General features: G+C 37.3%; 1 protein-coding gene across 1 annotated transcript; it reads left to right on the forward strand.

Moving 5' to 3' along the window:
* The first annotated feature begins 9388 nt into the window (after positions 1 to 9388).
* On the forward strand, positions 9389 to 11666 carry LOC143859208 (uncharacterized). Its single transcript, XM_077369900.1, has one exon. The coding sequence runs from the start codon at positions 9592 to 9594 to the stop codon at positions 11434 to 11436; it is 1845 nt and encodes a 614-aa protein (XP_077226015.1). The 5' UTR covers positions 9389 to 9591; the 3' UTR covers positions 11437 to 11666.
* The last annotated feature ends 4412 nt before the right edge of the window (positions 11667 to 16078 follow it).

The raw sequence follows: 16078 nt of genomic DNA on the forward strand, positions 1-16078 counted from the left end.
TACCAAAAATCAGCTCCATAGGATCATCCTAACCCCTCCATTTGTGGAGGACAAAAAATGGGCAAATTTGTGTCTGTCCATTTTTGTCCTTCACAAATGGAGGGGTTAGGATGATCCTATGGAGCTGATTTTTGGTACACCCCCCATCTATGTAAGGGACTTTCAAATGAATGCTTTGGATCATCCTAACAAAGTGGGCCCCCATTAGATGAATGCATTTAAGCGCACCAACAGTTTCATCTCTCTCTCTCTCTCTCTCTCTCTCTCTCTCTCTCTCTATATATATATATATATATATATATATATATATATATATATATATATATATATATATATATATACTTTTACATTTTTTCAGTGCTATTATAAATGCACTTTGGTAGCATGGACCCAATGGAGTATCCCTTGCAACTAGGTTTTGCAAGTGTGTCCTTCGGTTTAGCATTCCTCTTGTGTGTGTGTGTGTGTGATTTCTACACACGAGTGTAGATAAGTTATCTACACACTAGTTTAAAATATATATATATATATATATATATATATATATATATATATATATATATATATATGAGAGAACGGTTCCTACACATATGTGTAGATAAGTTATCTACACACTAGCTTAAAATACAGTGGGGGTCACATTATTTGGGTGATCCAAGCCATCCATTTTAAAGGCCCTCACATAGATAGGGTGTCCAAAAAAAATCAGATCCATAGGATCATCCTAACCATTCGAACTGTAGAGGCAAAAAATGGACTAGACATCCATTTTACCTCCACAAATTGTAGGATTGGGATGATCCTATGGATCTGATTTTTTGTAGACGCCCTATCTATGTGAGGGCCTTTAAAATGGATGGCTTGGATCACCCAAACAATGTGGGCCCCTATTGTATTTTAAGCTAGTGTGTAGAGAACTCTCTACACATATGTGTAGTAACCGTTTTCTCTCTCTCTCTCTCTCTCTCTCTCTCTCTCTCTCTATATATATATATATATATATATATATATATATATATATATATATATATATATATATATGAGGAAAAGGAGTGTGCGGTCGACCGCACCGCATATAAGGTTATATGCGGTCGAGGGCCCAAACACATGGGTCCCAAATTTTTTGTGGTGATCAAAACCATTCATTGCAAGGCCCCATCATAGATAAGGTGTGTACAAAAAATCAGCTCCATTGGATCATCCTAACCACTCCAAAAGTGGAGGGCAAAAATGGGCAGATTTGTGGCAAACGGTGTTTGTCCATTTTGCCCTCCACTTTTGGATGGGTTAGGATGATCCTATGGAGCTGATTTTTTGTACACACCCTATCTATGTAAGGGCCTTGCAAATAAATGCTTTGGATCATCCTAACAATGGGGCCCACATGAGTTTTGGGCCCTCAACCACACCTAAGCTTGGTGCGGTCGAGCACACAATCTTATTCCTCTATACTATATAGTAGAAGAGAATTTTTTGAATTTTTTGAAAATTCTATGAGAATTACACATCACTTTTTTTTATTTTTTTTAACAAATGTACCCATTCAACCAACATATTTTCCTACCCCCTCCTTTATGCTTTTTAAAAAAGGCACCCATTAAAGCCACATAATTTCAATCTTAGCCCCCTCCTTTATGCTTTTTTAATAAAAAATCTATAGGGTGATCTAAACCATCCAATTGAAGAGGAATTATGGAAACCTCTATAGATTGGAGGGCTAGGATCAGCCTATGGAAATGATTTTTGGGGCACAAACTATTTATGTTGTGTTCCATCACATGGACGGTTTAGATCAACCTATGATGTGGTCTATACAATTCTTTGTCTGCCCGTGCATCGCACGGGGTTTTTTGCTATATATATATATATATATATATATATATATATATATATATATGAGAGAACGGTTCCTACACATATGTGTAGATAACTTATCTACACACTAGCTTAAAATACAGTGGGGGCCACATTATTTGGGTGATCCAAACCATTCATTTTTAAGGCCCTCACATAGCTAGGGTGTCCACAAAAAATCAGATCCATAGGATCATCCTAACCATTCGAATTGTGGAGGCAAAAAATGGACTAATTTGTAAAGGTTTAAAAACATCCATTTTACCTCCACAAATTGTAGGATTGGGATGATCCTATGAATCTGATTTTTTGTAGACACTCTATCTATGTGAGGGCCTTTAAAATGGATGGCTTGGATCACCCAAACAATGTGGGCCCCCACTGTATTTTAAGCTAGTGTGTAGAGAACTCTCTATACATATGTGTAGAAACCGTTTTCTCTCTCTCTCTCTCTCTCTCTCTCTCTCTCTCTATATATATATATATATATATATATATATATATATATATATATATATATAGAGAGAGAGAGAGAGAGAGAATACGGTTTCTACACACAAGTGTAGATAAGTTATCTACACACTAGCTTAAAATACAGTGGAGGCCCACATTGTTTGGGTGATCCAAACCATCCATTTGATTGGCCCTCACATAGATAGGGTGTCCACAAAAATCAGCTCCATAGGATCATCCTAGCCCTTCGAACCGTGGAGGCAAAAAATGGACAGATTTGTGAAGGTTTATACACGTCCATTTTACCTCCACAAATCGTAGGGTTGGGATGATCCTGTGGAGCTGATTTTTTGTGGACACCCTATCTATGTGAGGGCCAATCAAATGAATGGTTTGGATCACCCAAACAATATGTCCTTCAGTGTAAGCTAGTGTGTAGAAATCTTTTTCTCATATATATATATATATATATATATATATATATATATATATAGAGAGAGAGAGAGAGAGAGAGAGAGAGAGAACGATTCCTACACATATGTGTAGAGAGTTCTCTACACACTAGCTTAAAATACAGTGGGGGCTCACATTGTTTGGGTGATCCAAGCCATCCATTTTAAAGGCCCTCACATAGATAGGGTGTCTACAAAAAATCAGATCCATAGGATCATCCCAACCCTACGATTTGTGGAGGTAAAATGGATGTCTTTAAACCTTCACAAATTAGTCCATTTTTTGCCTCCACATTTCGAATGGTTAGGATGATCCTATGGATCTGATTTTTTGTGGACACCCTATCTATGTGAGGGCCTTAATATGAATGGTTTGGATCACCCAAATAATGTGGCCCCCAATGTATTTTAAGCTAGTGTGTAGATAACTTATCTACACATATGTGTAGGAACCGTTTTCTCACATATATATATATATATATATATATATATATATAGAGAGAGAGAGAGAGAGAGAGAGAGAGAGAAGTGTAGCTACACATACGTGTAGCTAACTTAGCTACACCGACGGCTTAAAATTCAGTGGGCCCCACATTGTTTGGGTGATGCAAACCAGTCATTTGATGGGCCCTCACATAGATAGGGTGTGACCAAAAAATCAGCTCCATAGGATCATCCCAACCCTACAATTTGTGGAGGCAAAAATGGACGTGTAAAAACGTTCACAAATCGGTCCATTTTTGCCTCCACAGTTTGAAGGGTTGGGATGATCCAATAAAGCTGATTTTTTGAGCACACCCTATCAATGTGAGGGCCTATCAAATGAATGGTTCGGATCACCCAAACAATGTGGGCCCACTATAGTTTAAGCCGTCGGTGTAGCTAAGTTAGTTACACGTATGTGTAGCTTCACTTAAACTCATATATATATATATATATATATATATATATGTGTGTGTGTGTGTGTGTGTGTGTGTGTGTGATCTTTTGATTGAAGAAAAAGAAGCTTCACGAAAAATGGGCTTCATGGTTACTTGTAAAATGCTACTATAATTAGTTCCAACCTTCGTCGTGAATTTTGTTTTGATCCCCGTTTTGTTTTGATGATCGGAACCGAACGTTTCGTTCATTTCGAAACTTTTCATTTCACCACACCAACCGAATTATTTTTTAATAGTTAAAAATATGAAAAAATCAGAAATTGTTAAAAATATATAAGAAACAATTAAATGAACCAAACATGTAAAAGATCCAACATTTACTTAAATTGAGATAACTATCAATTGAAATACCTGTGTTGACCCGTGCATTGGCCAATGCCTGACAAGATGAAAATATTTTAGAGACCAAATTATGAAATTTTTTTATCTGACTTTTGGGACTTAATAATTTTTGGACATGATGGAATTTATGAATTTTTAAAATACCCCATCGTTTGGAAGTTAAGATCTTGACCCAGCCAGATTTTTTTAAATTTTGTACTAAAACTGGAAAGTTGACTTTTTATTCTTTTTATTCTTTTAGAATTGAGTCTTGAAACTATTTGTAATAAATACAAATTATGGGTATTCCCTTATTTACTAGTAGTATTTGACAAATTTCAAACAAAATTGGGCATTTCATTTAGAATATGAAATTTCGTCCGAATTTTGTCTAGAATGGACAAAATGGATTGAAATCCATAACGAAATGGAATGTATGTCAATTCCAATTTCTGTCCAAAACAAAATGCTTCGTCCATTCCAGACGAAACGAAACAAAAATAACAACTAAGGTCTCAACCCATAAGCATTGTGGCTAGGGTTGCAAGTTCATTTTTTTTATTTATTAATTTTTTTTTTTTGGGAATTTGATTTAAGTTTTTACCTTAAAGTTGGGTCGAATTTGGTTTGATTCCGATTCTTTTTTAACCAAAAGCTCAACCCGACCCGAAGCAGGCTAATTGTGGCCACTTGTTTTTGGAAGGTACAAGTCAAAATCCATGTGCTCTTTAATTCGAAAATGCTACTATGGTTAGTTCAGTTTAAAGGCTTGAATCAAGGACCTCGTGGTGGTTTATTAGCATCGGTGATAAATAGGCAGATGATATTTTCACCCCTGCATTACGCATTCTCCCTCTTATAACATGAAAAGTGGGCAACTTTAACACTTTTTGACGTCAAATCGCGTTAGGGAGGGGGGGGGGGAGCAAATATCATCGCCCGATAAATATTGTTATATGAATACTTTATAATGGGATATATTCTCCCCCTTTCTTCCTGAGGCCACCCCTTCTAGTTTATTTATGACTACTTTTTTACAATACAATGGGGTTGGGCAGTGAAGAAAAGGGGGCGAATATATCATTTCCCTTTATAATTTGCCAAAGGAAAATGATTTCAGCGCTCCAATGTTTTGATAAACATGCACTCACTTGTTTGTCGTGTAGTATTTAAAGGTTTTAAGAGCTTTTTGAGAACCGTAATATCTTCTGACATCCCTTTAAATACTACACAACAAACAAGTGGAGCGAAATCATTTTCCTTTGCCAAATTTGTAAATTTATAGCTCTTTTGTCAACCTAGAGAATATGTAAAGTTGTGAGTAAGTGGGGACATGAAGATACAGCTATTTTTAGTAGAAGACAACTAGACAAAGAAGACAGGAGGAAATGCTGGAAATAGGTGGAAATAACGTGTACTTTTGTTTGGATTACAAGAAACAACTAGACAAAGAAGACATGAGGAGATGCTGGAACAAGGTGAAAATAACGTTCCATTTCAATAAAATATAAGGCGAAAATAACATTTTACTTTTAGGCCTGTTTGGATTGAAAGAAAAAAGATTTCTATGAGGGATTTTTATCCTAAGAAAATTTCCTTGTTTCCACAGTTTAGAATGATATGGGTATAGATTATTCAGAGTGATAGCATTATATCTCGAAGGTCCTCCATATAAAAATTGAACTGCGGTAAGACTTTAAGCAACTTTTTTTTATGTACAATCTGTTTGAGATTTTAAGGTTTGGATAAATAAGATCAGTGGTATCCTTCCTACTCTTTCCGATTACCAAGAATTTGAAAATAAAATGAATGCATTTAATGGAGAATTAGTAAAATAAAGTGGTTCTTGGAAATAGTTTTTGAATAAAAACGTTTTATTTGAAAAAGGTGTTTTTGAAAGAGAATTAGAAGTGGTGTAGGATCCAAAATTTTAGTCCCATGTTGGAAAATGATTAAGGTTGAGGCGTTAATAAACACCTCTCACACTTCTCTCTTGCTTTTAAAGCACATGTGGGTTTTGCAAAAAATGGGACCAATGGACAGCTCCGCACACGTTGCGATGAGCACTTAAATTTTTTCAGATTGGATATGAGCCACTGATCTTGGAGTTGGATGATCGGTGTGATCGATTAGTATACGATCCCAAGCGGTTGTGATCTGGATCGTAGGATTGCACTTGAGTGTGTTCCAACAACTAGTGCTCCATTGGGTGCGATCTGGAGCGTTGGATCGTATGGTAATGATCGGTGCAATCTAGACCGTCCGATTGTGACGAGCAGCATACCAACAATCAAATATCGACTGCGTGCGAGCAAAACCGCAGATTGGCAATTGGCTACCTGGAGATCTCATAGTGGATGCTCAGTAGGGATAGTTGTTGAGGGACAACAATCGTTGAAGAGAAACAACAATGGATTGGATTACAACAATCATGATTTCCATGATGCTCTACAGGTTCAATGGATTAGATTACATGTAGGTGTCTCCATGTAAAACCTTTAGACTTTAGAGAGATTAAAAATTAAACTTAAAATATCATCACCTCATACTGATAATGTCACAAATTTAAAAGCATGTCTTCTAATATCAACGTACGTATTAGACCAATTTACTTTCTCCTAATAGAGAAATTATATGGTGCCCACTCGGACACGTACACCAGTGGGGCATCAACCCTTGATATTTGATCCAACAGCAGCTAATAATATGGCAACCATATACATTTCTTCCAAAACTTTAGGATAAGGAGTCTCAATTAGCACGAATGATTAATGATTTCTAGTCTTTTCTCCTCACCTTCTAGGTCCATTTGGATGCACCAAAAATTGAGAAAGTAAAAGGAATCATTTTCCATTTCCTAGCATTGCTCGGTTGCTGTCTACCAATTCATATGTGGGTACTTCGTTGGCTGTAAATTTTCCGTATTACACTTTGACTTTCCTCTGAAATTAAGGACTTTATATTCCTTTCCTTCTGCTATGTAGCTCCAAAATAACCCAGTTGAGCAGAGTACCCTAAAAGATAAGGCAGTACATTGACTTGCAGAGATATGAACCATATGGACGTCCCCTGACAGTGTAGACTGGTATAAAATAGATTAAGTGTGATGTGCCTTTTTCATCTTCCTGACAGGTGACAGTCATTTCTATTCTATCTTATGTAATCCTAGCTAAACATGAGAAATTATACAGAGCATACAAGAAAAAGAAAAAAGTGGGTCCCACATTATTTGGATGATCCAAACCATTCATTTGTTCGCCCCCTACACAGATAGGGTCCCTAGAAGATTTTCTTCAAGTGTGCTGTCCATTTTAAACATCCACAGATTGGAGAATTAGGATCATCTTACGGAGAAGATTTTCTACCCAACCTTATCTACGTGAGGGCCAAACAAATGAACGGTTTAGATCTCCCAAATAATATGGGGACCACTTCTTTTTTTTGGGTTTGCACGTGCATGCACAGCCGTCCACCATATAATTGCTCAATATGAGAAATTTATAGATATTGGCACTACCGCATTTTGATAATTGCACTTACTCATCTTGTCTTTAATTTTTAAACTGGCAATGGTTATTACAGTTCCTAAAAAGCTCTGAGAAGCCTATTAAAATAGAAAAGACAAGGTTAGTTTGTTCAATTATTAAAGCATGGTAGTGCCAACATCAATGGACTATAACATACATACCTCTGGGCTTACCCGATGCACGTGGTTTGCTGGTGATTGCGTGCATCCATATGGAATAGTCCCCCCTAAAACCTAGGATGGGGATACCCTTTGTTGAGTAAATTGGCACCACTGTGTTTTAATAATTGACCTAATTCATCTTGTTTTTTAGGAATGATAGATACAAGGGAGCCCTTACATAAAGAGCCAAAAAAGGGCTTTTGATTGGATTCACGTCATCAAATGTAACTGATTTTACTTTTTCAACTAATTTTAAAATGCAACTGAAAATGACGTGGATCCAATGAAGAGCCCTCTTGTGGCTCTTTATGCAAGAGCTCCCTTGTATCTATCATTGCTCCTTGTTTGCTTATTATTCAAAGGTTATTACAGCTCCCAAAAGCTCTCACAAGCTAATTAAAACAGAAAAGACAAGGTGAGTTTGTGCAATTATTAAAACATGGTAGTGCCATTATCAGTAGCCTTGCAATAGTACGAAAGTGTTGTACATAGACCTTGCTTCTATGTGACTTTGTGTATGGTGTCACTACTACATACTTGAACGTATTTTTTTGAACAGTATGCTGATGAACATGCAAACACCATATAATTTCATTGATTTTTGAACAGTATATAGGTAAAAGGTTCAGACTACTAGACAAATATTAATATGAGATTAACTCATTCTTATTCATTTTGGATTTTGAGAATTAAGTTTGAGTCCAACATCGATTATTGGACTCAGAATTGCATTTAAATTTGAACCCAATAATGGGTGTTGGACTCAATCAATTCTCAAAAGCCAAAATGAACAGGGCCTTACCAGTTACCAAGATAATCTCATTTTGATTCACTAAATTGGCCACAAATCATCTTATATATGGCACACATACTAGTCAATTTCTTCAAATCATCGGATTGAGTCATCACCATGGACCAAGGAGGCAAGGATAAGATTTCTTCGTTAGAGAAAGATTTTATAAGACACATGGACGTGTATTTTAATGGAAACACACAAGCTGGAAAAAGTATAGTGAGAGAGACTAGGGGTGGCAACGGTTCGGTTTGACCCCAAACCGAACCAAACCGAAATTTGAATCGGTTTGGTTCTACCGAACCGAAATTTGAATTTTCGGTTCGGTTCGGCCAATTTCAGCTCCCCTTACTCCTAATCATTGGAAATCGGGGGCAACGGTTCAGTTTCGGTTCGGTTTGAAATTTGAATCGGTTCGGTAGAACCAAACCGAAATTTGAATCAGTTTGGTTTTACCAAACCGAAACCAAATTTTCGGTTCGGTTTCGGTTCAATATCGGTTCAGTTTCAGTTGGATTGCCACCCCAGTGAGACCCACTAAATCATTCATTTTCTGGTGCCTGTCATAGATAGGTCGTGCCTCAAAAAACTTTTCCATATGATGATCCTACGTATAAATCTTGCTAAAACAATGCACAATCAAAACGGTTTTTAATTAGTATATTAAAAACTTTTCCATATGATGATCCTACGGAGTCGGATCCGCTAGATCTCTCATCCTTCTTCCTCCACCGTCCGATCAACCTGAGGTAAAAGTAAAACCCCCTTTCAATTCCATCAATTCTGTTTATTAGAAAGCAAATAAACAAAATCGCTAATAATCCTAATATGTAGCGAGAGAGAAGATTACATTAGAAAACGATTAAAAAGAATAGCTAGAGAGAGAAGGTTACATGAGAAAACGAATAAAAAGAATCCCTTATTTCAAGCTAGAGAGAGAAAAATCTAATCGAGTTAAGAAAAAAAATTCCCTAAATTCAGGGCATTGGAATTTAAGTTGTCTATATAAGCACAAATTGATCCTCCTCTTGTAAATGTATCAAAGAATCAGTACTGAAATCTCCTAAATTTATCATTTTTTCCAACACCATGAAAACATATTTCTTGCTCACTGTTTTCTTCTATATATGTTTCTTCTTGCAGTCTTCAGACTCCTGCCATCCAGTCGACCAATCATCCCTTCTACAATTCAAATCCCAAATCACTCAAGACCCTTCAAACCTCTTAATATCATGGCACCCATCCACAGACTGTTGCAATTCATGGGATGGCATAGCCTGCGACATCGCCACCGGAAGAGTTATCAGTCTCTCCCGCCCCGGTCGATTCTCCGGCCCCGAGTCCATCATCGAAACTTCCATGTCCGGCACACTATCACCTTCCCTCGCCAATCTTTCCTCCCTTGTACTTCTTGATCTTAGCAACCTCAAAAACCTCACAGGATCAATACCCAAAGAACTCGGCCAACTTTCTAACCTTACTGACCTCTTACTTAACAACAACAATCTCTCTGGCCCCATCATCCCCTCCACATTCAAAAATCTCTACCATCTCAAAAAACTGTATCTGGGTTCAAATCATCTAACCGGCGTCATACCTTCTTCAATTCTGAAATCTCGCACATCTCTCACTGAGCTGGATCTCTCCACCAATGAACTCTCCGGTGAAATTCCGTCAATAATCGGCGAACTGGTATTACTTACTAAGCTAGACCTCCATGCTAATAATTTCTCTGGCAGCATCCCACCCACAATTGGTAATCTCAAACAAATCACAGAGCTTTACTTGTCGGAAAATAAAATCACAGGGAGTATTCCTCCTTCCATCGGCAGGCTTTCCTTCCTAATGTTTCTGGATCTCGGTCAAAACCAACTAACTGAAACCATTCCTTTATCTATTTTGGGTCTCACATCGCTCGAATTCTGCACTATGTCGGAAAATAAGCTAACCGGAAATTTACCCTCTTCAATAGGAAAACTCACCCGTCTCCGTAGAATCGCTTTAGATAACAACAATCTGACCGGGAATCTCCCAAAATCCATCGGTGATCTCATCGACATGAACAATATTTACCTCTACAACAACCGTTTTACCGGTAGAATTCCATCGAGTTTGCGAAATCTAAAAAATCTGATTGTTTTAAACTTATCCAACAACTTTCTATCCGGACCCATTCTTCCTCAACTATGGAAATTACCAGACCTCCAAGTCATAGATCTGTCTTTTAACCCTCTCGGTCTGGTGAGTTTTCCAAACAGGATCTTCGGACCTAGCCTTGACACCCTCGCGCTAGCCGGAACTGGGATCTCCAGCGAACTTCCGACATGGCTATCTCGTACGGGGCTTGAGTATCTGGATCTCTCTAGTAACCAACTGAGTGGTAATTTACCAAGATGGATCGGAAACATGAGCCAACTAAAGTTCCTTAACTTATCAAACAATGGCTTTTATTCCACAATTCCCATAGAGATGACAAACCTTTCCATCCTATCAGACCTTGATCTACATTCCAACAATCTTTCAGGAAGTATTAATAACATCTTCTCCAAAACAATTGATCACCCATTGGGTTATTTCAATTCAATAGATCTATCTAATAACCTGTTTGTGGGCCCGATAGATGAGGGAATCGGAGACCGAGAAGCGATGGCGAGGATTGAGACATTGATATTGTCTAGGAATCAGATTGAGGGTGCGATTCCGAAATCGTTGGTGAAGGCCAAGAATCTGACGAGCATAGTGCTGTCACATAACGAGTTGAACGGGAGTATACCGGATGGGTTACTGAGTCTGCCATGGTTGGTGGAATTGGACGTGTCCGAAAATCGGCTGAGTGGGCCTATTCCGAGTCATAACGCCACATTTCCTGCCTCCTCTTTCCGAGACAATCCGGGTCTGTGTGGGCTCCCTCTTCCTCCTTGTAAGCATGTGTAACTAATTTTCAAGGTTTTTGTCGGACCCTAGCGAATACCAAAAACCCTAGATGGGCCTCAGATATTGGTCCGCTAAATGACTTTTTTTTTTTTCCCTTAGTTTTTAAGATATTTTCTTTTATGGAAATAGACTTTGAAAACGGGATTCCGTTTAGAAAGTAAAAAAGGGGACTGAATTGGCGGTTTATTTGACCCTTTTAATGTGTATTTATTGCTTTTATGGGGATTTAAGCTCGCTCCATTTTGTCTATGCTTGTTGCCCATTTTTTATGGTCGGTTCTTGCTCTACAGAGAGAGTATGAATTTAGAGGGAGTAAAGGAAAACCATTAATTTATTAGAAAGCGAATAAAAAGAATCGTTAATATGTAGCGAGAGAGAACATTAAATTAGAAACAAATAAAAAAGCATAGCGAGAGAGAATATTAAATTAGAAAACGAATAAAAAGAATCCTTTATTTCAAGCTAGAGAGAGAATGAACAAAAAAAATCCTTAAAATCAAGTTGCGGAAAAAATCTAATCGAGTTAAGAAAAAAAAATCCCTAGGCTCTGTTCACTTGCCTTCTTGAGAAAGGAAAGGAGAAGAAAGTAAGCCAAATTTTCCCGTGATTGGACATGATTTGACATTTTCCGCCGTTCACTTGTTTTCTCAGGAAAGTATAATTATACGGGTGGAAAATATAAATAATGACGCAGAAAACGAACTTTCTTGCACTTTCCCTCAAAATTTTCTCACCAAAAGGGTGAGAAAATCACTTTCCTGAGAAAACCACTTTGCCTGCATACTTTTTTTTTCCTTTCTCGGCCAAGTGAACAACGGAATTTTCTCACAAATTGAATTTTCTCACAGTTTCTTTTCCTTTCTTTTCCAGTTTTCCACGTCAGATTCTTTTCCTGCTGCTAGAAAACAAGTGAACAGAGCCTAAGGGGCATTGGAATTGTTCATTAAGTGGGCCTCAATGTGCATGGGTGTGAATAAATTGGAAGTCTTAATGGTCTACTATTTAATGAGAATCAACAAAAAAATCCTTAAAATCACAACTTTGAGGAAAAAATCTAATCGAATTAAGAAAAAAAATCCCTAAATTTAGGGGCATTGGAATTGTTCATTAAGTGGGCCCTCAATGAACATGGGTGTGAATAAATTGGAAGTCTTAATGGTTTACTATTTAATGTGGAGATAAGAGCTTCCCAAAATCACACATTTTCTTCTACAAAGACAAATTTGGAATAATTTTTTATTAAAACAGCAATAAATCACATTCCAAAAGTATAAAAACAGGGGGGGTGGAAATATCAATTTGTATTTAAAATTTGTGATTCCATTATTCCCATGAATTGCACAATCCAATTTCAATTCCAAATTACCTTTGTATTCTTTTTTGAATGCCTCTGCATTTTTCAAACTTAAGAAGCATCTATTGCTTTTCCAATAACAAACATCTCTTGTCGTATCATTTCATCCCCCATCATTCCTAAAAATTAGCTTCTAATTCAAACAATACAATGTTGAGATATTTTTTTTGTACCTTAATAGCCATAAACTCCTGAAATTGGTAGATATATGATACAGAAATTGTAAAGGAAAAAATAAAATATTATCTTTTTAGTTAACAAATAAATGTACTAAATGTTGGATTTTGATTTTCAAAATCATTAATTTTGAGTCAAAATAGTGTCTTGGAAAATGTTTTTCTAAAGGTGTTTTGGAAAAGAGAAACCTTTCCTTGGAAAAAGTTGGTTTTTATAAGAGCGTAGTTTTGTGAAGAAAAAGATGGTCCCACATAGGAAGGAAAGAAAGAAAGAGAATAGCTTATAAAGCTTGAGATTTTATACCACCCTTGGCATTTGATCCAACAGCTCCTCAAAAAGCTCAAAAAGTGAGCTGATGTTGGATCAAATATCAAGGGCGGTCCCCCTACCGTATTGTTGTAAGCCCTTACACCATATAATTTCTCTATAAAGCTTTACTCTTTTTTCTTCTTTTTTTAAGTGAACAATGGGTCTTAGCCATGGGTTGAACCGTGTGACGGTGCATGGTCTGCACGCACATGGGCTGTAGGGCGCATAGTGGCCCTTTTTTAGGTGCACTTTGCACGATCTACACCGTGGATGGGTAATCTAGCGGTTACGGAGTCGCGATGGGACGCGATCTAACGGTCAAAATTCAAACCTGCTGAAAGGATGTCCAGAAAAGGTGGGGCGAATATCGTATTAAGGAAATCGTTTACGCGCCTTGAGGCATCATCTTATATTAATTATCATTTCTGTTCATCACTACGTCTATTTTTCCAACACTAAGGGGCCGTTTGGATACGCTGATTTTAGAATCCGAGATTTCATCAAAATTGTAGATAAGAGACAAGAGAATAAACAGACCAGCCGTCGTTTTTAACTCATTTTTTACTTCTCGTTTTTTGACAAGAGAAGAAACGGACCAGCCATCTAGAGCACCACCTCATGAATGAAGACAATATCTGCTAAAAAGTGAGCATGGGTGGCTGCTCTCACATGCAACAGACCATCCACGAAATGCCTTATGCGAAGGACACTAGCAAATCCCCTTTTAGAATACCTCGCTTTTTCTCTTAAATCTTGGAAACAAAGATATCCTAGGAAAAAAATTTACAACAAGAAATATTTTCCCTGCAATCCAAACAGAACCATATCAACATGCATATAGCTACATTGCAGCCAAAATTAATAGAGTACAGAAGGACCTACATAATTGGATGGTCTTAACCATTCATCTATGGGCCTCAAAGTTTGAGGTCACGGCCACAAAACTACAAATGAGTAGGATTTAGGTCATTCAAATATGTGTGCCTCACAACCATGATCTCGATTGATCACTTGGTGTAATTTTTGTTCACAGGGCCTTGTATAATCCATTAATGTCTTTCAAATATTTGTGTGCCTCACAACCATGATCTCGATTGATTACCGGGGTGTAATTTTTGTTCGTTGGGCCTAGCATAACTCATTCCATCACTCATAGGGTTTTTTGGGTATTGGCTAGGTACCTAATATTTGTTGATAGAGCCAAAACCATGTCCAATATTTGAGTTTCGGAAGAGGTGACCTATGAAAAGGACTATTGAAAGAACAATCAAAGTGAAAGCGTCAAGAATGAATCGTATACTGCAAAATATGGTGGAATGTATAATCCTAAGTGGTTTAAAGGGGAGTGATAAATCGACCCCCATATATCTTAAATCAACCCCTTTTAATAGAAAACATTAGGGCATGTGAGTTGTACACTTGTATGGTGTTTAACTGGATATTTTATATGGTGTAAGCCCTCATAGTACTGTATTTTTCTAAAAGTACGGTACGGACCACATCTTACACCATATAAAAACTCTCATTTCCCACCTAACAAATAGGAAATGATTTAGTTGCCACAATTTTTTACCCGTGACAGCCCACTCTGGTGTAAATGAGTAGTCATAAAAACACTAGAGTGGGTTGTCCCAAGTAAAGAAAGGGGTGAATATATCACTTCCTCTTACCAATATGCCATAAGTAATGTTAGGAAATACCGGGGCACTGATAAATCGACTCCTTTTTAACGTAAAACATGAGGGCATTGAATAAAGTTGCCATCTGCCGTTAAACGAGTTTTTATATGGTGTAAGCCCTTATAGTCCCTTATTTTTCTAAAAGTACTGTACGGACCAAACAATAGGATGATCCAAACCGTCCATGTGATGGACCACAACTTAAATAGGCTGTGCCCCAAAAATCATTTCCATAGGATGATCCCAGCCCACCGATGTGGTCCATACAGTACTTTTAGAAAAAAATACAGTACTATAAGGACTTACACCATATAAAATATGGGGAAATATGAGAATGGTTCACTGCTTGAGGATAAATTCACCCCCTACGTTTTTATTTCTAACGAATAACGTTACAGGGGTGATTTTATCTGTCAGAGGGGGGAAAATATCATTTTGCCCTTGTTACGTGCCTAACATTACCCAATTGCTAACAACATTATGTTCCCAGAGATCAATGGTCTATAAGAGCAAAGAATAATGTTTAAGTGTGATATTTTCCTCCAATTTATTTTCCTCTGTACAGCTCCTTCTAGTGTATTCACAACCCAGGCGCCGTCTCAAGAAAAAAAAATGGAAATTTACATATACACCTCATGTGGTTTTGCCATTGGACGAAAGGGAGAAAATGACTGTTATGCCCTCGTCTTCCCCAACTAAAATTAGGGATTTCATACTTTAAAATTGAAAATTAGGGTTTGATTCAAACCCTTGTTTATTTGTCAACATAAGCCCTCGGTTTATGAGTTCCATTTGTCTTCATTCACATCATTATCATGATTTGCACATAAATCCTAATATTTTAGGGACTTTGTTTTTGTTTTTATCAATGTTTTTATTTTCTTGAAATGTGGGTTTGATGTAGCCATGGGTGGGGTTCAATTGTTTGTGGTGGAGGTGACGTGTGGCAGTAGGAAATGGTGTAACCCTAATTCCTTTGTAAATGGCTTAAGACCAGTGTTAAAGGGTATTTCTGTCCTCAAAATATTAACGACGGTTAGTTTTAGTCATTCCGTCAGGTCAAACTAACAGACCACAGAGGGAGTCTACTGAAAAATGTAAGTTGAGGGGGGTGCCTTTGATA

This window comes from Tasmannia lanceolata, unplaced genomic scaffold (genome assembly GCF_043159265.1).
Source record: "Tasmannia lanceolata isolate RefF3 unplaced genomic scaffold, GAP_Taslan_0.1 ptg000029l, whole genome shotgun sequence".
Taxonomy (NCBI): domain Eukaryota; kingdom Viridiplantae; phylum Streptophyta; class Magnoliopsida; order Canellales; family Winteraceae; genus Tasmannia; species Tasmannia lanceolata.

Bases quoted from the DNA above. Each gene is read 5' to 3' on its own strand.
- LOC143859208 (XM_077369900.1), top strand. From the start codon at position 9,592: ATGAAAACATATTTCTTGCTCACTGTTTTCTTCTATATATGTTTCTTC.